The sequence below is a fragment of the Notolepis coatsorum genome, assembly GCF_963971535.1.
Source record: "Notolepis coatsorum genome assembly, chromosome: 7".
Classification (NCBI taxonomy): Eukaryota; Metazoa; Chordata; class Actinopteri; order Aulopiformes; family Paralepididae; genus Notolepis; species Notolepis coatsorum.
This window is the reverse complement of record NC_140171.1, coordinates 149005556-149030285: the sequence shown is the minus strand read 5'-3', so window position 1 is coordinate 149030285 and position 24730 is coordinate 149005556. Positions and strand designations below refer to the sequence as shown.

Below are 24730 nucleotides of genomic sequence, written 5' to 3'. Positions count from 1 at the left end.
TAGCTGCCAAAATTAACACTGGTCATGACAAACCAATTACATAATCCAACATTGTGTAAACAACTAAACATATTCCAGTTGACTGTATCTTTTTTTAAATGATTCGTTACGAATATATCCATACTTCCATTGTGTCCGGGACATCCAGTGAAATCGCTTCATGCAACAGTGTCCTTTTGAAGCAGAGGGAGGTTGCTACAAAGTACAAAGCATGCCATCTAACAACAAACTTCATATAAAATGACTCTGCTATAGAGCCACACTCCGTTATGCACAAGTTTACAGACATACATGACATACAGATACAGTACTGCTACATCTATACATTTATGACATACCAGATTTACAAATACAGTACTGTTTTTGTAGGGTGATTATGGTTTATTTACATTGAGGTTCTGGGGTCACGTGGAGTGTGTTATACGAAATAACAACCGGTAACTTCACTGTGCTTCTTAAACAATGATTGGTGTAAATCGTGTCGGTGCCCGCGGCTTTACATATTCGGGGTAACATCATACATGTACATAGATCAAAATGTACAATGATAAGTTCGTTTTCGTCAATGTCAGCATGTCTTTTTTCCTTCTCCGGCTTCTCCTGCTGTATACGTTTACAGACTTATATTATTCAATGAGACTGCCAGCCAGCTTTTGCGCGACGGAGAAATACAATTTCAATTGTGACGAGAGAAGATCATCTCCCGATTCAGATACAATTTAACACACACGGTTCCAAAGATATTAATGTTTTGCAGCAAATCTTCACCCTGCAATGGATTTAGGTGCGTCTCATCTCTCCTCTCTCATGTTGTCTTCTCCTCTCCGGCACCGACACACAGAGAACTCAGCCAGTGGCCACTCCCCTCAGAACCCCCCCCCCGCGATTTAATCCAACATTGTGTAAACAACTAACATATTCCAGGTGACTCACTGTATCTTTTTTGAATGAGTCGTTATGATGAAATCAATACATCCATTCATAAAGATTATTGTCCGCCATCTTGGTTTCATTCGGAAAAGAATGAACGGCGGATTCATTCGGGAAAAAAAGTTATCCCGTTGTGGGCGGGTTCTGGGAGTCACGTGGAGTGTGTTATACGAAATAACAACCGGTAACTTCACTGTTTCAGCCAATCAGAATCAAGAAATTTGAATGCCACTGTATAAAATAATATAATTACTTTTATTTTTTAGCACAACTTGTGAAAACGGGTTTGTTTTCAGGAACAACACCGTTTTTATAAGAAGTGCTTTTTTTGCCTTTTCAAAAATCAGCTGCCGCTTGCGAGTAAATAATGTAGCAGATTCGTTCAGCAGATTCCTAGGGTTGCACGTACATTCTGACATATACCGTATGTAGAGGAAAAACACATGTACAAAAACAATTGCTCCCAAAGGTTTAGTTGAGTACAAGGTACCTGTTTGACCTCCAGCCTCCGGACGGTGGTGTTGGTGCTCCTCTGCACACTCTTCAGGAGGCTCTGCAGCTCCCTGCGCTGCCACTGGGGGATAGCAGTGTGATCAACAGCCTGGAAGCAACACAAAACAGAAAAGGATTCACATTTTCAAAAGCACATCCCGAGTAAAGAAAACCATATACTTTCTGAAAGTATACTTTGTATTCTTGTGTTAAATTGAAACCACTTAAATTGCAGCTACTTAATGTGTTAAAAGTACTTAACCTCTTAACAGGTGGCGGAACGCATACGTCCCGTTTTGCCCTTTGCACGAAAGTCACAGCACTTTCCGAGCGGTTAGCGGCTGCATTTTTGTCTTCAAAAGATCCATTTGTTGCCGTTCGAACGCCACCTAAGTCGACCAAATCCGTGCCTCGGTTCTCGAGTTACATGACGATATGTCGGGTGAGTAGGGGTGTAACAATGTGACCTCACAACGATTAATTTAGATTACGATTATTCAGGCGACGATTCAACGCATCATGAAATCTCTTCATTTGACCACGATTCGATTCGATTAGATTAATCTTCGATACATTTTCTATCAGATAATTCCCCAAAAGATTTTGAATACACAAATGTGGCTGGTGGAACTGATTCACTCAGCATGAATGGACTATAGGCCAATAAAAACAATACACAAAAAATTGAATCGTCACATTACAATCGATGCATTTAGATTAATCGATGCATCGTTACACCCCTACAGGTGAGCGTCTTTTTATGCGCTGCGCATCAGATGACCACCCTGGACTCCCGACGCTCCAGAACTGCCAATCATCTACTGATGGCGAAAATGATTGGTCAGCTTTGTAGCCAATGAGTGTACGAATAAGGGATCTAGGTGAAAGTTGACGAAGGAAAACCAGAAGTGAATCACACTTCAGAATGAACGGCCGTGGATGAGGAAATGGATGAGCTTTTCTTTTGTCGCCGGTTACTATTCTATAACAGATTTTTATAAAATTTGGACCTTTACTACATAACACTTCAGGCTATGGGACCGCTGTGTTTTCTTTCTTTTTTTTTAACAAATGTTTTTTATTTTCCCTTTTTTAACATAAAACTAGACACACAATACATTAACAGTAGAAATCCACAATAAATCACAGGACTATGACCGACATAATAATAACAATAATGACTGTCCAGTACTTAAATCAAAATAAATGTAGATTAAAAGATATACACATAATAAATACAATACAATACATAATTATGCTCTTCCTCACTCTTTCCTTCTCCTTCCCTTCCCCCCCACCCCCCCCCTCAGGACCCCCTCTTGGACTATCCATCCATTATTCCGTTTAACGCCAGGGATTACAAGTTCATATGCTACCCTTTATCTTCTCCACCACATCTAACCAGATTGCAATGCTGGCTTCATTAACACCTAAAATTTGTGCGGTAGATATCTCTAGATAAATCACATCGAGATAGGTAAGAACCCATAGGGACCGCTGTGTTTTCCAGCGTATACCTCTATGCTGGAATATGGAATCTTGCAACCACTACAGAAAATTTTTCAGACCGCTGTTACTGTATTTCATTAGCACTAAACGAGATTTTCCTTTTTTGCATTAGTAACAGATTTGAGGAGGGCTTTATTTGAGAAAATCCGGATTTGTTTTGGCAGTCTGAGAGTTGTATGTTGAGTTGGTTGTTTGTGGAGGAGATTTTCTGTTTTGCAGGATTTTTGGAGAAAGCATGGCACTCGAGACAAAACACACTATATCCTATATAATTGTATATGAATTCCTCCTCTTTTTTGTGGCCATCTTGGTCTATAAAACGTATTGTCAACTATACTATTATATACTTATTGTTTATGTGTCTTGTAAGCTTATATACTTATTGTTTATGTGTCTTGTAAGCCCATATGGGCTGGGCATACATCTGTATGTAAGACGCGAAAATAAAAAACATCAATCAATCAATCAAAAAAAGTTCAGAATGTTATCTTTCAAAAGAGACCAGGCTCATGCATGTGCTGTAAGTATAAAGTATAAAGCCAAGCTTTGCAAAGAAAGTATGCAGTCCTCAAGTTGAAGTAAAAATAATTGCCACTTTTCTGGGGGTGCCAGCTATTATCCTTATCCTATAGTCAATGGGCCAAGCTAAAAGATAGGCATTTTCACTGTGCGTCACGATGTTTGCAGAGCTATATCTATATTCTATATTATAGCTATGGACAATACTATGGCTCATTTGACAGACACTATCTCTCGTCCAAGATGTAAAAACTATTTTTCATGTATACGTTCACGTGTTAGCCTGTGGTGAATATTGTATAGTTTCAGAGTGATTCGGGCTAATTCCTGGAAGCTGCGTTATGGAGCGCGTTAAGTCGTTCGCGTTGCCCGTCTGGACACGTTACTATTTCCAAATCAAAGGTATATAATAGGTATTATGTTTCATCATGAATAAAGGGGGGGGGGGTTGATGCTCCGATAGTCAGCAACGGCATACGTTTTGAATACTACATACGTTGATCGTTGCGATTGATGTGAAATCATTGTTGGATCAAAGTACGATTGGTGTCATATAGTCCTTACCTTTACTAGGAGGTATCCCAAAATGAATATTCTAATAATTATAAATAATAAATAATTGTAGGCGGCTGGGTGGCGTAGCCGAGATTGCGCTCGTCACCAATGCAAGAGACTCCGGTCTCGAATCTTGGTGTCAGCATTGCCTGTGGCTTGGGCCAGTCGTCATACTATCTCAATTGACAGAGGTAGCGGGTGGAAGTCGATGGGTGGGGATTGGACATTGTGGACAGCGACTCCTACAGGTCGGTTGGGTGACGCCTGCACAGCAGAGACAGGAAGTATTGGGGGCAGCGTGAGCCTCCCACGCGTTACTCCTCGCCACTGAAAGTCTGCGCTGTCTGGTGAAAAGATGCGACAGGCTGCCTCCTCGTGTACCGGAGGGGACACGTGATGCAAGGCTTCTATCCTCACTACAGCCGACCAGTGGGAGGCATAGTCTAGCAACGTTCAAGACAGGGGAGGGCAGAATTGGCAATACGAAATTGGGATGGGAGAAAAAATAGAAAAATGAGAAAGTGTATACAAAAATAAATAATAATAATAATTGTCTGATCGTGATTTCCAGTATTGATGTCCATCGGGTCCCTGACATGAAATGGCACAAAATATGCATCAAGTGTGCTAAACGCGTTCCAAGTTGATCGAATGAACCGTTTCACTTGCCCGTTTCCAAATTCTCCGCCCGGATCATATAAAATGTAACACCCATTGTGAAATAAGGTTTCAAAGGGTAGGTGATACTGCCACCTAGCAGGATTCGGCCGGCATTGCACTCTTGAGGTCTCAGAATGAGTTCCAATGGTAACACCGTGGTCCGTGAGTCTATAGGATGTTAAAATCGAAAAAAAAGAAAAAACAATCTAAAAACATAATATTACGTTTTTGGCGCTCAACGGTTGGCGAGCAAACACGTAATATTACGTGATTGGCGCTGAAAGTGTTAACTCATTCAGCGCCAGGGATTAGCCTGGTCCCGTTCTAGCTATGCCACACTTTAAAGATAGGAGTGCATCACCTTGTTTGTAGAGCTATATCTATATTCTATATTATAGCTATAGAGACAATACTATAGTCATTTAACAGTGACTTTCTTCTGTCGAACGAGTTTACTCGTTGTTGGCGTTCAACGCATGGCACCCAATAAAGAGTAAACTCGTTGGGAGCTCCAGTAGCTCACCGCGTATCTCGGCGCTATTTCGCCGTCGGGGACAACCGTGCGCGTCACGGATCTGGGGTACACGAGTTCGACTCCCGGACTTGCCGTATTTTCTCAGAGTGTCTTCCCCTGATCTATATCCCATTCAACCTGTTTCTGTCAGTCATGCTTGACCAGAAAAAGCGATAAACGCTAAAAAATGAAGTTTAAAAAAAAAAAAAAAGTAAACTCGTTGTTGGCGGGGAATGAGTTAAGACGTTAAAATATACTGAAATTATATTTGTTTACATTTACTTACCAGAAATAGTACACTTGTGATATATTTACTAAAGAGTTTTTTTAAGCATGCTTAGATTACAGCATATTAATGACTCTCATACTAAACATGTGCTTTGAATTAGTACATGAAGCACATTAACGTGCTTAGACGTACACATACTGTACGTCGATGGTTAGTGTCGTACACACAGTCAACAAATAGATTGGTTAGTGTCGTACGCACAGTCAACAAATAGTTTGGTTAGTGTCGTACACAGTCAACAAATAGATTGGTTATTGTCGTACACAGTCAACGTATAGATTGGTTAGTGTCGTACACACAAGTCGACGTATAGATTGGTTAGTGTCGTAACACACAATAGACGTACGTAAGTTAGGACGCCAGCCTCCTTGGCCATGCGCTGGGCGGATGGAATATCGGGGGTAGTGGACGCTGAAAGTCGTGCCAAGAGGGACTCCACATCCTGAGCCAACGCCTGGCCGACCTCACGAGCCTGTGGACAAGAACCAGAGTCATGGGCTTGTTTAGTGCACTCTGTCCAATGTGCCTCCTCTGAACCACGATCACAACACCAGAGGGAGCTCCACAAATCATGTTAAACCCAGATTCGGCTCAAACAAGGGACTAAACACGTTTCGCAATTATGCCACATCAATGTGGAACGCCCTACCCAAAGCTGTAAAGGAATGTGAATCACTACCCACTTTCAAAAACACTCTCAAAAAACACCTACGGGAGACTGCAATTCGAAACTGGCCCCTGTAAATGTCCTAACACAACCCCCTCCAATGTACAGTAAATTACCAAGTATGCCTGGTCTTGTCAATATTCCAATGTACAGTTTTGCTTGTACAGTTGTACAGTGCCCCCCCCCCCCCCCCCACTCCTACCCAACCCCCCCCCCCCCCCCCCCCCCCACTCCTACCCAACCTCCCCCACCTACCCAACCTCCTCCAATGTACAGTTTCTACGTCAAATGTATATACTCTTTTTTCTGGACTCTTTTCGTATCACAAACAGTACTGTATTTGCAAATCTGGTATGTCATAAATGTATAGATGTAGCAGTACTGTCTATCTGTATGTCATGTATGTCATATATGTTACGATGAATTGAAAATGGGGGACCCTGATGTAAACAAGACGAAAGTCTTTCTCTGGTCTGCATCCCCTTAACAATTGTGTGTATTGAGCTGTACTGTACTGTACCCATTCTGCAATCTGTTAATAAAGTCAATCAATCAAACCTCCACTGAACCTCCACTGAACCTCCGCTGAATGAACCTCCACTGAATGAACCTCCACTGAATGAACCTCCACTGAATGAACCTCCACTGAATGAACATCAGCTGAATGAACCTCCACTGAATGAACCTCCACTGAATGAACCTCCACTGAATGAACATCAGCTGAATGAACCTCCGCTGAATGAACCTCCGCTGAATGAACCTCCGCTGAATGAACCTCCGCTGAATGAACCTCCGCTGAATGAACATCAGCTGAATGAACATCAGCTGAATGAACCTCCGCTGAATGAACCTCCACTGAACCTCTGCTGAATGAACCTCCACTGAATGAACCTCCACTGAACCTCCGCTGAATGAACCTCCACTGAATGAACCTCCACTGAACCTCCGCTGAATGAACCTCCGCTGAATGAACCTCCGCTGAATGAACCTCCGCTGAATGAACCTCCGCTGAATGAACCTCAGCTGAATGAACCTCCGCTGAATGAACCTCCACTGAACCTCTGCTGAATGAACCTCCACTGAATGAACCTCCACTGAACCTCCGCTGAATGAACCTCCACTGAATGAACCTCCACTGAACCTCCGCTGAATGAACCTCCGCTGAATGAACCTCCACTGAATGAACCTCCGCTGAATGAACCTCCGCTGAATGAACCTCCGCTGAATGAACCTCCACTGAATGAACCTCCACTGATGAACCTCCGCTGAATGAACCTCCACTGAACCTCCACTGAATGAACCTCCGCTGAATGAACCTCCGCTGAATGAACCTCCGCTGAATGAACCTCCACTGAATGAACATCAGCTGAATGAACCTCCGCTGAATGAACCTCCACTGAACCTCTGCTGAATGAACCTCCACTGAATGAACCTCCACTGAACCTCCGCTGAATGAACCTCCACTGAATGAACCTCCACTGAACCTCCGCTGAATGAACCTCCACTGAATGAACCTCCACTGAACCTCTGCTGAATGAACCTCCACTGAATGAACCTCCACTGAACCTCCGCTGAATGAACCTCCACTGAATGAACCTCCACTGAACCTCTGCTGAATGAACCTCCACTGAATGAACCTCCACTGAACCTCCGCTGAATGAACCTCCACTGAACCTCCGCTGAATGAACCTCCGCTGAATGAACCTCCGCTGAATGAACCTCCGCTGAATGAACCTCCACTGAATGAACCTCCGCTGAATGAACCTCCACTGAATGAACCTCCGCTGAATGAACCTCCGCTGAATGAACCTCCACTGAACCTCTGCTGAATGAACCTCCACTGAATGACAGGGCTGTACGCTAAGCTTTTTCACTAGGGGCACACTTGCCCCTAAATGAGAAATTTAGGGGCAAAAAATATTTTTTAGGGGCAAATTTTTTAATAACAATTTTACCATTATTAAAAAAAATATGTTCCTGCCTCATTACTGTGGTCCTTTTATTTAACATTTAAGTGCATTTGTTTTCAGGTTTATATCTTTTATAATGAACCAACCGAGAAAGTGTGTAAATCACTAATAGAACAAAAACAACAAACTGTGTGTGTGTGTGTGCGCGCTTGTGTAGTGCTCCTTGAATGAGATCACCACAACACACACACCATTGCATTAATCAGGAGGACAAGAAACTCTGCATACATTTGTTTCACAATGAAAAGTGCTTTAGAAATCAAATAAATTATTATTGTAAATAACCCCATGAAAGGTTTATTATTTGTATGGGTAATTACCTGCTTCATATTTGTGATGTTACTGGTTTCAGTGTGTGCCTAAAGTGATCAATGTGTTGGGCCGTTTATAGAGATCTATGCCAATTAATGTTTATGTATATCCGGGACTTTTTTTTATGTGACCTTTATTTTGAAAACCGTGTTGCGACGCAACCTTATTTACATTTGCGCTTTTGACAGTGAAATGTTCAGTCCAACTTAGCTCGAAGGAAAGACTAATCAAAAAGGTTTAATTGACCCGTATGAGGCTCTTACGGTAGGACTTTGATTGTTTATAGAAGTGGAATGTAATACTATGCTAAACGAGAAATAAACAGTGATTTTACCAGCAGTAAAGTTGCAAGCCACTTTCATTTCATATACGGGGACACCGTGACAATTATTAGTATTATCTTATTTGCATATTGTCTCATTATTAGATAGATAGATAGGTTGATATTTTATAAATTTAAGTAGACAGTATTTCACGTCCTAATAGTGAGCTACTACTACTCACCAAATCGATGGCTGAACCTGAACGTTAGAAGTGTCCGTGTCCGACTCCCCGTCAATCAATCATAACATCATCACGTCAATCATCATCATCTTATCATCTCTCCACATCGGACGTGGTTGTCATAAGATGGACTGATATCCACTCAGTTGTTCTTGCAGAGCAAAATTTGCGTCTTAAATGTATTAAGGAGGTGCTTCTTTGGCGATGCAATAGTCCATATTGAAAGGAAGAGAGGCCACATTCAGTTTCGTTTTGCTAGGAATTATGGGATTTGGTGTTGGATGTATAGACTACGCAGATAGGGACATGGTCTTTAATCGCACGATAGACTACAAGTACCAAGTATATAGCGTGACCCAGATTCACTCCACACGCAAATCTTTTTTTTTCACTCAGGCTATCGGTGATCGCAGTAAGTTCATTCATTGCCGACAGATTCTTTCATAGCACCACGACATACACTGTGCACTGTACAGCCTTGGTTGTAGGCTAATGTTTTTAAAAAAATGTATCCAATTTGTATGGATTCATTTAGGAGTGAAATGCGAATGAAGGGTTGAAATCACAACTCGCAACGTTGCTCCCAAATAATATTTCCAACTCGCAACGGCCAAATTAAGGGGCAATTTGCGACGAGATCATCGCAGTGTACAGGCCTGAATGAACCTCCACTGAACCTCCGCTGAATGAACCTCCACTGAATGAACCTCCACTGAATGAACCTCCGCTGAATGAACCTCCACTGAATGAACCTCCACTGAATGAACCTCCGCTGAATGAACCTCCACTGAATGAACCTCCACTGAATGAACCTCCGCTGAATGAACCTCCGCTGAATGAACCTCCACTGAATGAACCTCCACTGAACCTCCGCTGAATGAACCTCCACTGAATGAACCTCCACTGAATGAACCTCCACTGAACCTCCGCTGAATGAACCTCCACTGAATGAACCTCCACTGAACCTCCGCTGAATGAACCTCCACTGAATGAACCTCCACTGAACCTCCGCTGAATGAACCTCCGCTGAATGAACCTCCGCTGAATGAACCTCCGCTGAATGAACCTCCGCTGAATGAACCTCCACTGAATGAACCTCCGCTGAATGAACCTCCACTGAATGAACCTCCACTGAATAAACCTCCGCTGAATGAACCTCCACTGAACCTCCACTGAATAAACCTCCGCTGAATGAACCTCCACTGAACCTCCGCTGAATGAACCTCCACTGAACCTCCGCTGAATGAACCTCCGCTGAATGAACCTCCGCTGAATGAACCTCCGCTGAATGAACCTCCACTGAATGAACCTCAGCTGAATGAACCTCCACTGAATGAACCTCCACTGAACCTCCGCTGAATGAACCTCCACTGAATGAACCTCCGCTGAATGAACCTCCGCTGAATGAACCTCCGCTGAATGAACCTCCACTGAACCTCCGCTGAATGAACCTCCACTGAATGAACCTCCGCTGAATGAACGTCCGCTGAATGAACCTCCACTGAATGAACCTCCGCTGAACCTCCGCTGAATGAACCTCCACTGAATGAACCTCCACTGAATGAACCTCCGCTGAACCTCCGCTGAATGAACCTCCGCTGAATGAACCTCCGCTGAATGCATCAATGCACTGGTCTGATTCAATGTAAATAAATGGTAAATGGTGCATTTAAATAGGTCTTTTAATCCAAAGCGCTTTACAATTTGTTCCCCACATTCACACACCGACGGCGGAGGCAACAATTCAAGGTGCCGACCTGCTCATCAGGAGCAATTAGGGGTTAACACTAGCCAGAGATAGTATGAAGAACAGAACTATGCCTCAACTTGATATAGTTCTTTGTGCAGGTCAACTGTGTATTGTCCAAGTTGTGTGTTTGAAGCAATAGTGAGTTATATGGGAAATAAGACACATTTATATTTTTCACTGGTTTCTCATGTGTAACATTAAAAGGCTCTACAACATGTAGTCCTGTATCAAGAGAGGCAGGATTCCTGAACAATGTGAATCTTACAGTGAATTAAAATCAACACCATGCTCTAAAACCGTGATGGTGAATGATTATCTTGGTAATGGTTGCAAATAAAAACGATGAAATAAATACACAACTATATCCTCAAAAGCAAGTAACATTAGCAAATAAACAAACAATATACTCCCATTACTGTCCGTGTAGAACTTTATCTGCTTTTAACAGTTTTTAAATGCAACCCTGGTGGCTGGTGGGAGATATGCAAATGAGCCAATATGAACACAGTATGAACAACGTACCTCCCTGGCATCGTCTCCAGTGACGGCCACTATACGGCTGACCCCTTTCACCATCTGCCTCTCTGATGTGATGACCAGGTCCTGGATCTGCCCGGTCCTTAGTAAGTGTCTTGTGAGAGAAGAAAGTCCGTTAGCCGCAGGGGTGTAAAGTACTGGAGTAATTGTACTTCGTTACAATACTCAAGTACTGTTTTGGGGGATTTGTACTTTACTCAAGTATTATTAAGTTTGTATACTTGTATACTCAATTACATTTCAGAGAAAAAAAAATACTTTTTACTCCTTACATTTAAAATACAGACCTAAAAAGTACAAAGTACAAATCTCGCAGGTCCAACCATTTAAATTACTATATTAGTATATTTGTTTCTCTGGCCGAACTAACGTTAACGTTATTAATCCTGCGGCCGCTCTTTATTTAAAAACAGCCAATCAAATCCCCATCAATGGAAAATTAACCCGCCCATACCCATGCTGATTGGTCCCCCTGCTATCAGAAGAATAGACCGTCAGAGTGACAAGCTACAGAAGATGGCCACAAACGATAGTACGAGTGATGAAGAGGACGAAACGGAACATTTCATTGCCCAGAAAAAAAAGGTTTTTACTTTTACTTTTTAGTACTTAGAAATAAGTACATTTAAAAGTAGAAACTTTAACTTTTACGCAAGTGTGTTTTTAGCCAGATACTCCGACTTTTACTTCGGTACGATTTTGAGACGGTACCCATACTTTCACTTAAGTAAGTAATGTCTGGGTACTTTTTACACCCCTGGTTAGCCGTCACACCCAGTGATCCGTCTGGTTTCTTCAAGGTCTCCACTACTTGATCTAATTGGTGCTATAACCTACAGCAGCAGGAAAAGGGTCACATGTCCTTCCAGCACAATGACACAACAACACACACAACAACACACATGACACAAGAACACACATGCCTCGAGGGTGACAGAGAACACAAAGAGTGCACAGTTCAAAATGATTGGCCTATAGACCTGTTCGCTGTATACGTCAGACTCCGTGGGGATCAATAAAGGAATATCTTATCTTATCTTATCTTATGCCAAAGCTAGATATGTAAAAGGTGAAAGACTCACACTCCCAGCCGTGCTGATTTGGCTAAATGACATCCAGCCGTTTTAGTTTGAAACAACTTTTAGTCAGGGGAGTGTCATGGTTTCTCCATAGAGCTCCATTATACTTTGTCAGGGGAGTGTCATGGTTTCTCCATAGAGCCCCGTTATACTTTTAGTCAGGGGAGTGTCATTGTTTCTCCATAGAGCCCCATTATACTTTTAGTCAGGGGAGTGTCATGGTTTCTCCATAGAGCTCCATTATACTTTTAGTCAGGAGTGTCATGGTTTCTCCATAGAGCCCCATTATACTTTTAGTCAGGAGAGTGTCATGGTTTCTCCATAGAGCCCCATTATACTTTTAGTCAGGGGAGTGTCATGGTTTTTCCATAGAGCCCCATTATACTTTTAGTCAGGGGAGTGTCATGGTTTCTCCATAGAGCCCCGTTGTACTTTTAGTCAGGGGAGTGTCATGGTTTCTCCATAGAGCCCTGTTATACTTTTAGTCAGGGGAGTGTCATGGTTTCTCCATAGAGCCACGTTGTACTTTTAGTCAGGGGAGTGTCATGGTTTCTCCATAGAGCCCCATTATACTTTTAGTCAGGGGAGTGTCATGGTTTTTCCATAGAGCTCCATTATACTTTTAGTCAGGGGAGTGTCATGGTTTCTCCATAGAGCCCCGTTATACTTTTAGTCAGGGGAGTGTCATGGTTTCTCCATAGAGCCCCACTGTACTTTTAGTCAGGGGAGTGTCATGGTTTCTCCATAGAGCCCCACTGTACTTTTAGTCAGGGGAGTGTCATGGTTTCTCCATAGAGCCCCGTTGTACTTTTAGTCAGGGGAGTGTCATGGTTTCTCCATAGAGCCCCATTATACTTTTAGTCAGGGGAGTGTCATGGTTTCTCCATAGAGCCCCATTATACTTTTAGTCAGGGGAGTGTCATGGTTTCTCCATAGAGCCCCATTATACTTTTAGTCAGGGGAGTGTCATGGTTTCTCCATAGAGCCCTGTTATACTTTTAGTCAGGGGAGTGTCATGGTTTCTCCATAGAGCCCCGTTATACTTTTAGTCAGGGGAGTGTCATGGTTTCTCCATAGAGCTCCATTATACTTTTAGTCAGGAGTGTCATGGTTTCTCCATAGAGCCCCATTATACTTTTAGTCAGGAGAGTGTCATGGTTTCTCCATAGAGCCCCATTATACTTTTAGTCAGGGGAGTGTCATGGTTTTTCCATAGAGCCCCATTATACTTTTAGTCAGGGGAGTGTCATGGTTTCTCCATAGAGCCCCGTTGTACTTTTAGTCAGGGGAGTGTCATGGTTTCTCCATAGAGCCCTGTTATACTTTTAGTCAGGGGAGTGTCATGGTTTCTCCATAGAGCCCCGTTGTACTTTTAGTCAGGGGAGTGTCATGGTTTCTCCATAGAGCCCCATTATACTTTTAGTCAGGGGAGTGTCATGGTTTTTCCATAGAGCTCCATTATACTTTTAGTCAGGGGAGTGTCATGGTTTCTCCATAGAGCCCCGTTATACTTTTAGTCAGGGGAGTGTCATGGTTTCTCCATAGAGCCCCACTGTACTTTTAGTCAGGGGAGTGTCATGGTTTCTCCATAGAGCCCCACTGTACTTTTAGTCAGGGGAGTGTCATGGTTTCTCCATAGAGCCCCGTTGTACTTTTAGTCAGGGGAGTGTCATGGTTTCTCCATAGAGCCCCATTATACTTTTAGTCAGGGGAGTGTCATGGTTTCTCCATAGAGCCCCATTATACTTTTAGTCAGGGGAGTGTCATGGTTTCTCCATAGAGCTCCATTATACTTTTAGTCAGGGGAGTGTCATGGTTTCTCCATAGAGCCCCATTATACTTTTAGTCAGGGGAGTGTCATGGTTTCTCCATAGAGCCCCATTATACTTTTAGTCAGGGGAGTGTCATGGTTTCTCCATAGAGCCCTGTTATACTTTTAGTCAGGGGAGTGTCATGGTTTCTCCATAGAGCTCCATTATACTTTTAGTCAGGGGAGTGTCATGGTTTCTCCATAGAGCCCCATTATACTTTTAGTCAGGGGAGTGTCATGGTTTCTCCATAGAGCCCCATTATACTTTTAGTCAGGGGAGTGTCATGGTTTCTCCATAGAGCCCCATTATACTTTTAGTCAGGGGAGTGTCATGGTTTCTCCATAGAGCCCCATTATACTTTTAGTCAGGGGAGTGTCATGGTTTCTCCATAGAGCCCTGTTATACTTTTAGTCAGGGGAGTGTCATGGTTTCTCCATAGAGCCCCATTATACTTTTAGTCAGGGGAGTGTCATGGTTTCTCCATAGAGCCCCATTATACTTTTAGTCAGGGGAGTGTCATGGTTTCTCCATAGAGCTCCGTTGTACTTTTAGTCAGGGGAGTGTCATGGTTTCTCCATAGAGCCCTGTTATACTTTTAGTCAGGGGAGTGTCATGGTTTCTCCATAGAGCCCTGTTATACTTTTAGTCAGGGGAGTGTCATGGTTTCTCCATAGAGCCCCATTATACTTTATTTAGCACAGCAGCTCGTGCAGGTAATGGGCAAATTAGTCACATGACTCAGTTGGTGTTGCTGATTGGCTCGAACACGGTATGTTTAGGCTCGAACACGGTATGTTTGTATACAGCGAACAGGTCTATATGATCTTCCTCAAAGTCCAACAAGCTAACAAACTTGCAACAAGTAAGAAATAGGGCTAGGGTTCCAACAATCTGAACTATCCCTTTAAATACAAGAATGACCTCGTCGTGGAAGATTTGTATCCTAATTGTACGTCTCCGATTGAACTCGAGCTATGACCCTCTGAGCTACGCGAGTGTGAGAGCATAGGTTTTATGTTTTTATTGTGGAGAACATTAACTTACGTTCCACAGCAGAGCTCCACAGATGTCCGTGGTTCCGTCTGGGCGTTGAGGAGGTCTGCTACCGGCACGGCTATGGAGACCACTCTCACCGGATCAGGGTACACCTGGGGAGAAAGGTGCACAGCTAGGAGACCACTCTCACCGGATCAGGGTACACCTGGGGGGAAAGGTGCAGGGTCAGGGTACACCTGGAGAGAAAGGTGTAACGGAACGTAAACCAATCCCGGTCACCCTCTTTATCTGGGAACGCCCAAACCCAACTTCGGTCACGCCCCATCTTGCGCGGCATTCTGGATCTTTCCTCACAGCCCCACCAGATTTTGACGTCGAAAGGTAGGTGATATGAAATCATACTTATTTTAGAGTATATATATCAAATTTCATGAGTATTCATCTATATTTAGTCATCTAAAGACTACTAGATGTGAACGTTTGTACCACTGCAACGTTATAATTGTTCGAATGTGTTCGGGGCGACGCTGATTTCCAAGTAAAAGTAGCATCCTGTTCCTTAAACATGAACTCCCACTCGCCCCAAGATGAAGTCAGATTGTTTGGTTATGTTGCTAGCATATATAGCCAGTGTTTTGTCCGACGAAATGTGTTGTACATTTGTAATCTTAATAAGAGATCTAAGTTTGTCTGAACAAGTGATGAACTGAGGTTGCGCGAAAATAATCGAAGGGAGAACAATAATTTTCGCGGGGAAAATAATGAACTGGTTTTCTCTCTCTCTCTCTCAATCTCTGTATAAAAAAACATCTGAAGCATAGACAGACAGAGTGACAAAGTCCAGAGACAGCACAGCAGACACGGTAGGTTTGTGTGTGCTTGTTTGTTTCTCTACAGGTGAATGGAGGTGTGTGTGTGTGAGGCTGCCATGCTGAACTGGGTGAAGGTAAGGTTGTGTGTGTGTGTTTGCATGTCTGGTAATATTTCAGCATAATCATTTTGGTTTCATGCTCATTCATATTCAAGTTCATTAACAATAGGCAAGATGTTCTTGATACCTTCCATTGTTCTGCATCTTTTCATCAGAATTTCACTCATATCCAACAAACCATAGCAATAAACTAAATTCATCATTGAGGTCAACAACCTCCTTATCCATATTCAAAAAAACAATTAAAATCTAATTTAATTTCATCATAAATCACTCCCATAAGTTCCCTCCTAGCACTGTATTTTTTAAATAATGTGCTAAATAAATCAAATAAAATAAACTCGTCAGTCGTACAATAATAATAAAGTTCATATTATTTTACTTTCTTGTTTAAAATATTTTTGTGTGTTTGCAGAGCATGCCTAATATCCGGCAAATGCGGAAGAGGGAGAGGAAGGTGCGTCTGTGGACCCAGGAGGCCATGGATCAGGCCATTGCAGAGGTCAGAGCAGGCAGGTGGAGTGCGAGGCGGGCAGCCACATTGTTCGAGGTCCCTAAGTCCAGCCTGATCGACCGACTCAGCGGAAAGGTGTCTCTGGCCTGCAACATCGGCCGGAGCACCTATCTGACCCCTGAAGATGAAAGTTCCCTGGTGGAGTACTGCTTGTACTCTGCCAGTTATGGGTTTCCGCTGACGAGGTCGCAGGTCCTGGCCCACGCCCTGGCCATCTATAACCTCCGCCACCCAGGGAACCTAAAAACATCCCTTGGCCAGGGGTGGTGGATCAATTTTAGGGAGAGGCAACACCATCGCCTCACGATCCGTGCTCCCTTTTTGTGTCTGCAGCCTCCTGTATTCCTGGACCAACAGGAGCATCGACGTCCTCCTCCTCCCACGCCAGACCCACGACACCCATCGGCATGTTACTTATGGTTTTTGAGTTTGTCAGGGCAAACTTATGAATTGTTATTTATTTTGTCAAAATGGACGGGAGCAGGAACTTGGTCTCACAATAACCCCAAGGAGATCGAGACGACACCCCGCCATAGTCCTAACAGACCTTGACTACGCGGACGACATCAGCCTGCTCTCTGACCAGGTGGAGCAGGCACAGGAACTCCTGTGCAGAGTGGAGACGGAGTGCGCCAAGGTTGGCCTTAGGCTAAATGCCATGAAAACCGAGGTCATAATGTATAACATCCTCCCGGATCATCCACCTCTAAGGACAACAGGAGGCTCTGCTCTAAAGGAAGTCAGTGATTTCAAGTACCTGGGCTCGTGGGTCAACTCGTCCGAGCAAGACCTTAAAGTGAGGAAGGCACTTGCGTGGAGGGCTCTGAACGGCATGACCAATGTGTGGAAATCCAACCTCCCCTGTCAAATCAAGCTCAACTTCTTTCATGCAACAGTTGAGTCTGTCCTTTTGTATGGCAGTGAATGCTGGACCTTGAAGCCCACCCTGCAGAAGTCCTTGGATGGGTGCTACACCAGAATGATGCGTGTGGTGCTCAACATCAACAGGGATGAGCATGTCACTAATGCAAACTTGTATGGGGGGGTGCTAAAGGTGAGCGATAAAGTGGCAGTCAGGAGAATGAGGCTGGCAGGTCACTGCCAGAGACACCATGATATGCCAACCAGCAAACTTGTGCTGTGGGAACCAACACACGGGCATCGATCACGAGGACGTCCCACGTTAACCTACGTGGACGTACTCAGGAGAGATGTGGGAACAGAAAGCACCGGCGAGCTAGCCAGATGCATGGAGGATCGGGATGACTGGAAGCACCGATGGAGGGCCCGTCCGAGGACGACATAGATAGATAGATTGTCAAAAATGTGCTGATTTTATACAAATTGCTGTGGGGCACTTTGAACTGTGGTCCATGTGTGAAAAGTACTATATAGATAGTTATTCATATTTATTACATGGCGTTTTCACATTCGCCGAAATGCTTGCTTGTGATTGGTCAATAGCCCGCGTCAGAGGTCCGTTATCACACAATAATGACCGCTGTGGGACAATAATGACCGCTGTGCGCAGCTGTTCGCAATCAAGCCCACTACAACACTGTATCAGTGCTGCTCAGCATATGCACAGCTGCACTCAGTCATGCAATCAGACCAGAGACCTGCCGGCTGCCGATAATAATAATCACTTTATTTGGGCTGACAGAGCCACAGAACAACTGCGTCTTCATTTGATCTAGTCTTGTCGATGAATTAGGTATATTGTTAGTAAGTTAGCCATGTAATAAGCAGGATAATGTATAGCTATACTCGATCATTGTCGCAAAATAATTGACCTTCACTGACGTTTAAAACACCTCGGCGCTGCGCCTCGGTATTTTAAACTGTGTCGGTCAATTATTTTGCGACAATGACCTCGTAGCTATACATTATCCCTTACTTATTATTGGTATATTGTAATCAAGCAGCGTCATAATAATACATTTCTTTTTAACTGCAGGTCACACCACCAAGAGGCAGAAGCTGGGGATCTGGCGGTGTGGCCGGTGTAAAAAGGCGAACCCCCCTGTGGACTCTGAGGGTTTGGTGTCGTGGGTCCAGTGTGACAACTGTCACATGTGTTCAGTGGGAGGAGGAGAACGAAGATGCTAGTTTCTGGTGTTACTGGTGTTTGGATGAATGAGTGTATGAATGAGTGAGCGAATAAAAAAATGTATAAATATGTATGGTGTGCTGTAAATAGTTATTGTTCTAAGTTATGTTTATTATATTTTTTATATATTGTTTATACAATTTTATGAAGTGCTGGCTGTTGTGTTAAATGTCATATTTTTGTTGAAAACACATGTACTCACAAATGTTAATGTGACAAGTGATTGTGATTAATATTTTGTTTGTTAGACAAATAAATATATATGTGTATATGAGTGTATATATGTGTATATGAGTGTATATGAGTGTATATATGTGTATATGAGTGTATATATGTGTATATGAGTGTATATGAGTGTATATGAGTGTATATATGTGTATATGAGTGTATATATGTATATATGAGTGTACATATGTGTATATAAGTGTATATATGTGTATATGAGTGTATATATGTGTATATGAGTGTATATATGTGTATATGAGTGTATATGAGTGTATATATGTGTATATGAGTGTATATATGTATATATGAGTGTACATATGTGTATATGAGTGTATATGAGTGTATATGAGTGTATATATGTGTATATGAGTGTATATGAGTGTATATGAGTGTATATGAGTGTATATATGTGTATATGAGTGTATATATGTGTATATGAGTGTATATGAGTGTATATGAGTGTATATATGTGTATATGAGTGTATATGAGTGTATATGAGTGTATATGAGTGTATATATGTGTATATGAGTGTATATATGTGTATATGAGTGTATATGAGTGTATATGAGTGTATATGAGTGTATATGAGTGTATATATGTGTATATGAGTGTATATGAGTGTATATATGTGTATATGAGTGTATATGAGTGTATATATGTGTATATGAGTGTATATGAGTGTATATGAGTGTATATGAGTGTATATATGTGTATATGAGTGTATATATGTGTATATGAGTGTATATATGTGTATATGAGTGTGTATATGTGTATACGAGTGTATATATGTGTATATGAGTGTATATATGTGTATATGAGTGTATATATGTGTATATGAGTGTGTATATGTGTATATGAGTGTATATATATGTGTATATATGTGTGTACTCCCTCTCACCCGCCTCCTCCACCACCCCGACGACAACTGGTACTTCTCCCCGTCTTGTAAATCGTAAACTGGGTAGCGAGGAGCGTGCAGCGTGACCGCCGTGTTGATCCTGCGCCAGGCCCCGGTGCCCGCTAGGCACTATGGGAGAGGTGGGGGGGGGTGGGGGGGCGAGAGGTACAGCCGTCGACAACGACCTCATCATCAACATCAACGAGAGGGACGTGGATTCAGGAGCTCACATTGTGTTTAGAGTATCGGGACTGGGAGTGTGTTCATACTGGTGACACACTAGACTGGGAGTGTGTTCATACTGGTGACACACTAGACTGGGAGTGTGTTCATACTGGTGACACACTAGACTGGGAGTGTGTTCATACTGGTGACACACTAGACTGGGAGTGTGTTCATACTGGTGACACACTAGACTGGGAGTGTGTTCATACTGGTGACACACTAGACTGGGAGTGTGTTCATACTGGTGACACACTAGACTGGGAGTGTGTTCATACTGGTGACACACTAGACTGGGAGTGTGTTCATACTGGTGACACACTAGACTGGGAGTGTGTTCATACTGGTGACACACTAGACTGGGAGTGTGTTCATACTGGTGACACACTATACTGGGAGTGTGTTCGTACTGGTGACACACTAGACTGGGAGTGTGTTCATACTGGTGACACACTATACTGGGAGTGTGTTCATACTGGTGACACACTAGACTGGGAGTGTGTTCATACTGGTGACACACTAGAAGGATAAGGAGGGCGTGAGACACACGCAGCCGCTCAGCTCTGGAGACAACTAAAACGAAAACGCAAAAAAACGAAAGAAAAAAAACGAACGCAAAAAAACGAACAAACTAAAGCAAAAATGCAAAAAAATTTAACGAACTAAAACGGAAACAAACAAAAAAAAAGAAAAAAAAAAGAACGAACTAAAACGAAAACGCACTCTCACCGGGTCAGGGTACACCTGGAGAGAAAGGTGCAGGATCAGAGGAACACCTGGAGAGAAAGGTGCAGGATCAGGGGAACACCTGGAGAGAAAGGTGCAGGATCAGGGGAACAGCTGGAGAGAAAGGTGCAGGATCAGAGGAACACCTGGAGAGAAAGGTGCAGGGTCAGAGGAACACCTGGAGAGAAAGGTGCAGGATCAGAGGAACACCTGGAGAGACAGGTGCAGGATCAGAGGAACACCTGGAGAGAAAGGTGCAGGATCAGGGGAACACCTGGAGAGAAAGGTGCAGGATCAGAGGAACACCTGGAGAGAAAGGTGCAGGATCAGAGGAACACCTGGAGAGAAAGGTGCAGGATCAGAGGAACAGCTGGAGAGAAAGGTGCAGGATCAGAGGAACACCTGGAGAGAAAGGTGCAGGATCAGAGGAACACCTGGAGAGAAAGGTGCAGGATCAGAGGAACACCTGGAGAGAAAGGTGCAGGGTCAGAGGAACAGCTGGAGAGAAAGGTGCAGGATCAGAGGAACACCTGGAGAGAAAGGTGCAGGATCAGAGGAACACCTGGAGAGAAAGGTGCAGGATCAGAGGAACACCTGGAGAGAAAGGTGCAGGATCAGAGGAACACCTGGAGAGAAAGGTGCAGGATCAGAGGAACACCTGGAGAGAAAGGTGCAGGATCAGCTGTTCCAGAGGTTGTGTTTTACTTGAGACAAAATGCCGTGTAAGTGAATGTAATTATGTAAGTAAGTAAACTTTATTTGTGTAGCACCTTTCACAGATAAAATCACAAAGTGCTTCACAGAAGTAAAACATAGCAACAGTTACGTAGAGATGAACGCACTACACGTAAAACAATTCTGACAACGTAAGCATAGGCATAACATAAGTAAATTAAATAACTAAATATGAGTGCAACATAAATGTCAGTCCTAAAAACAAAACAATTATAAATAAATAAACAAAGTATACAACCAGGAATTAATAAACATTTATTAAAAGCCTGTCTGAATAAAAACCCTAAAAACCTAAAAGTGTCATGGTTGTTTTATGATGATTTCAGTTTTACCATGATACAAGTTACCATGGTACAGCCATGACAAACGTTACACATCACCATAGTATCACTTTGGTACTTAAATAATACCAATTCAAACCATGATACAGAGGGTACCGTCATCGTAATGACCAGAAAGATTATGGAAATATCATGATATTATAGGGCACCTGCAGTAATCTTTCTCTATGCTCCTGTTAAAAACGAATCAGTTTGGAAGGTAACTCATAGGGTTGGGCAATTTAGCAATATCTATTTATTTATATTATAAATATTTATATTTATCTATATGTTTTCCTATTGTGGCTTTTTTATATATATATATACATTGTGAATTGTGATGTACAATTGTACCTATTTAATGATCATAAAGTAAATATTACCGTACTTTTCGGACTATAAGCCGCGGCTTTTTCCCCCATTTTTCGACCCTGCGGCTTATATAACGGTGTGGCTAATCTATGGATTTTTACAGCTAACTGGGCGCGCTCCCTCAGCTCTGTGACCGTCAGATCAGACTCCTAAATCTGCTGCAGCAGTGCACGTCAACCACGTCAACAAACCATTACGGCAAGAGTCTAGTGTATGAGCAGCTCAGGGCTCCTCTTTCAACATGCTGCCTACCTACTGTACCCGGCGCTGCTAACTGGCTAACGTTATGAGAGCTAACGTTGCTACCTACTGTACCCGGCGCTGCTAACTGGCTAACGTTATGAGAGCTAATGTTGCTACCTACTGTACCCGGCGCTGCTAACTGGCTAACGTTATGAGAGCTAACGTGGCTACCTACTGTACCCGGCGCTGCTAACTGGCTAACGTTATGAGAGCTAACATTGCTACCTACTGTACCCGGCACTGCTAACTGGCTAACGTTATGAGAGCTAACGTTGCTACCTACTGTACCCGGAGCTGCAAACTGGGAGCTGCTAACTGGCTAACGTTATGAGAGCTAACGTTGCTACCTACTGTACCCGGCGCTGCTAACTGGCTAACGTTATGAGAGCTAACGTTGCTACCTACTGTACCCGGAGCTGCAAACTGGGAGCTGCTAACTGGCTAACGTTATGAGAGCTAACGTTGCTACCTACTGTACCCGGCGCTGCTAACTGGCTAACATTATGAGAGCTAACGTTGCTACCTACTGTACCCGGAGCTAACTGGCTAACGTTATGAGAGCTAACGTTGCTACCTACTGTACCCGGAGCTGCTAACTGGCTAACGTTATGAGAGCTAACGTTGCTACCTACTGTACCCGGAGCTGCTAACTGGCTAACGTTATGAGAGCCAACGTTGCTACCTACTGTACCCGGCGCTGCTAACTGGCTATTGTTCCTGTTTAAACAAAAATGTTAATAAATGGGAGCTTTCTCAAACAGCCATCTCTTTCCCGACAATCCCCTCTGTGCACGAACCCTTACATGGTAATTAAACATTAAAACACCTGCGGCTTATAGTCCTGTGCTGCTTATATGTACACATCATTCAATTTAGCTGCTGCGGCTTATATTCAGGTGCGGCTTATAGTGCGAAAAGTACGGTAAGTTAGATATATTAATTGAATATTACAGTTTAATTCTGATACTTTATCACACATCCCATTACCCTGCAGTCCAATATGATGAACATTGATTGGAAGAAATGTGTGATTTTCCATATCCAAGCACTATGTGATCTATATCATTATTGGAAAAAGGTTTCCACCTCATGCCCTTCCAACCCCAGTGAAGGGCATGAGGTGGATATACCTACTTTTTTTTGTTATCTACTTTTTTTCTCCTCCCCCTTTTTTCTGTATTTTTCTCCCATCCCAATTTAGTCGTTATGGCAATTCCCCCCTCCCCTTCCAGGTCGTTGCGCGCATTTCCCCCCCACTTGCCGGTCTAGGGAGCCCTGAAGTCTATCAGATGCTTCCTCCGATACATAGGAGACAGCCAGCAGCCTCTTTTCACCTGGCAGCCAGGACTCTCACTGGGGAAGTGTAACGTGTGGGAGGATCACACTACCTTCCCCAGTTCCCTCCCTCGCTGTGCAGGCGCCCTGACCGACCTGTAGGAGTCGCTGTTTACACCGACCAGGACCCACCCTCACTGGCTTCCCACCCTCTGACTCTGCCAATTGTGTCAGTATGGACGACCGACCAAGCCGGAGGTACCGCTGGCAGTTGGATTCGATCCCACTGTCTCTCTGCGGTGGTAGACAGACGCCTAGTCCGCTGCGCTACCCGGCCGCCACACGTGGATATACCTACTTCATCCACTGTCCTGAGGCCTGGGATGCGTTTGGCCTGGGCCAGCGGCACCTCCTCCACATAGACCACCTCGTTGTCCGCGATGACGTTCCCAATGAGCCTCTCGATCTCCCGGAGCTGGGGAACGCTCAGTGATCCCTACAGAAACACAAAACAACAAGCTTCCCAATTATTTTCTAGTAATAATCTCAAACATTTATATGTAAATAACTGCCTACTTGTGCCACTCTCCGTCGTCAACTAGAACACGATAATGATAGCTACACCCAGTTCATGAGTTAATCTGCTGTTCTCTGCCGTTCTAAACACTGGTGTCTGGTAGGACATCTCCTGGAGAGTCATCCGGCACACAGGAAGTGATACGTTTCACGTCACCAGCCGCAACAGCAGTTTATTTGGAATTAATAGAAGGATGTATGTAAGATGTATTATGCATCAATAATCTGAATGTATCGTCTTCGACATCGAGTGAATTATTACACCCTTAATTCTTATTTACCTTATATCTTAGATAAATCAAATATATTCCAGTGGAATGGAGGCAGGTGGAGGGGTTTGTACCTTTACTCTGAAGTCGAAGCGGAGGTGGAGGAGGGGTTTGTACCTTTACTCTGAAGTCGAAGCGGAGGCGGTGGAGGGGTTTGTACCTTTACTCTGAAGTCGAGGCGCAGGTGGAGGGGTTTGTACCTTTACTCTGAAGTCGAGG

At 43.4% G+C, this 24730-nt stretch overlaps 1 protein-coding gene across 3 annotated transcripts in view; it reads right to left on the bottom strand.

The window, feature by feature from the left end:
- aars2 (alanyl-tRNA synthetase 2, mitochondrial (putative)) overlaps positions 1-24730 on the bottom strand; it is an 88036-nt gene that overhangs the window by 14232 nt on the left and 49074 nt on the right. For 2 of the 3 annotated variants that reach the window (XM_084317827.1, XM_084317826.1), the window contains exons 15-19: positions 24025-24162; positions 15143-15246; positions 11194-11302; positions 5815-5940; positions 1421-1531 (exon numbers count right to left, since the gene is read on the bottom strand). In XM_084317827.1, the coding sequence (XP_084173953.1) occupies positions 1421-1531; positions 5815-5940; positions 11194-11302; positions 15143-15246; positions 24025-24162 (588 nt within the window). The remainder of the gene's footprint in view (positions 1-1420; positions 1532-5814; positions 5941-11193; positions 11303-15142; positions 15247-24024; positions 24163-24730) is intronic. The other variant, XM_084317828.1, reaches the window with a different exon arrangement.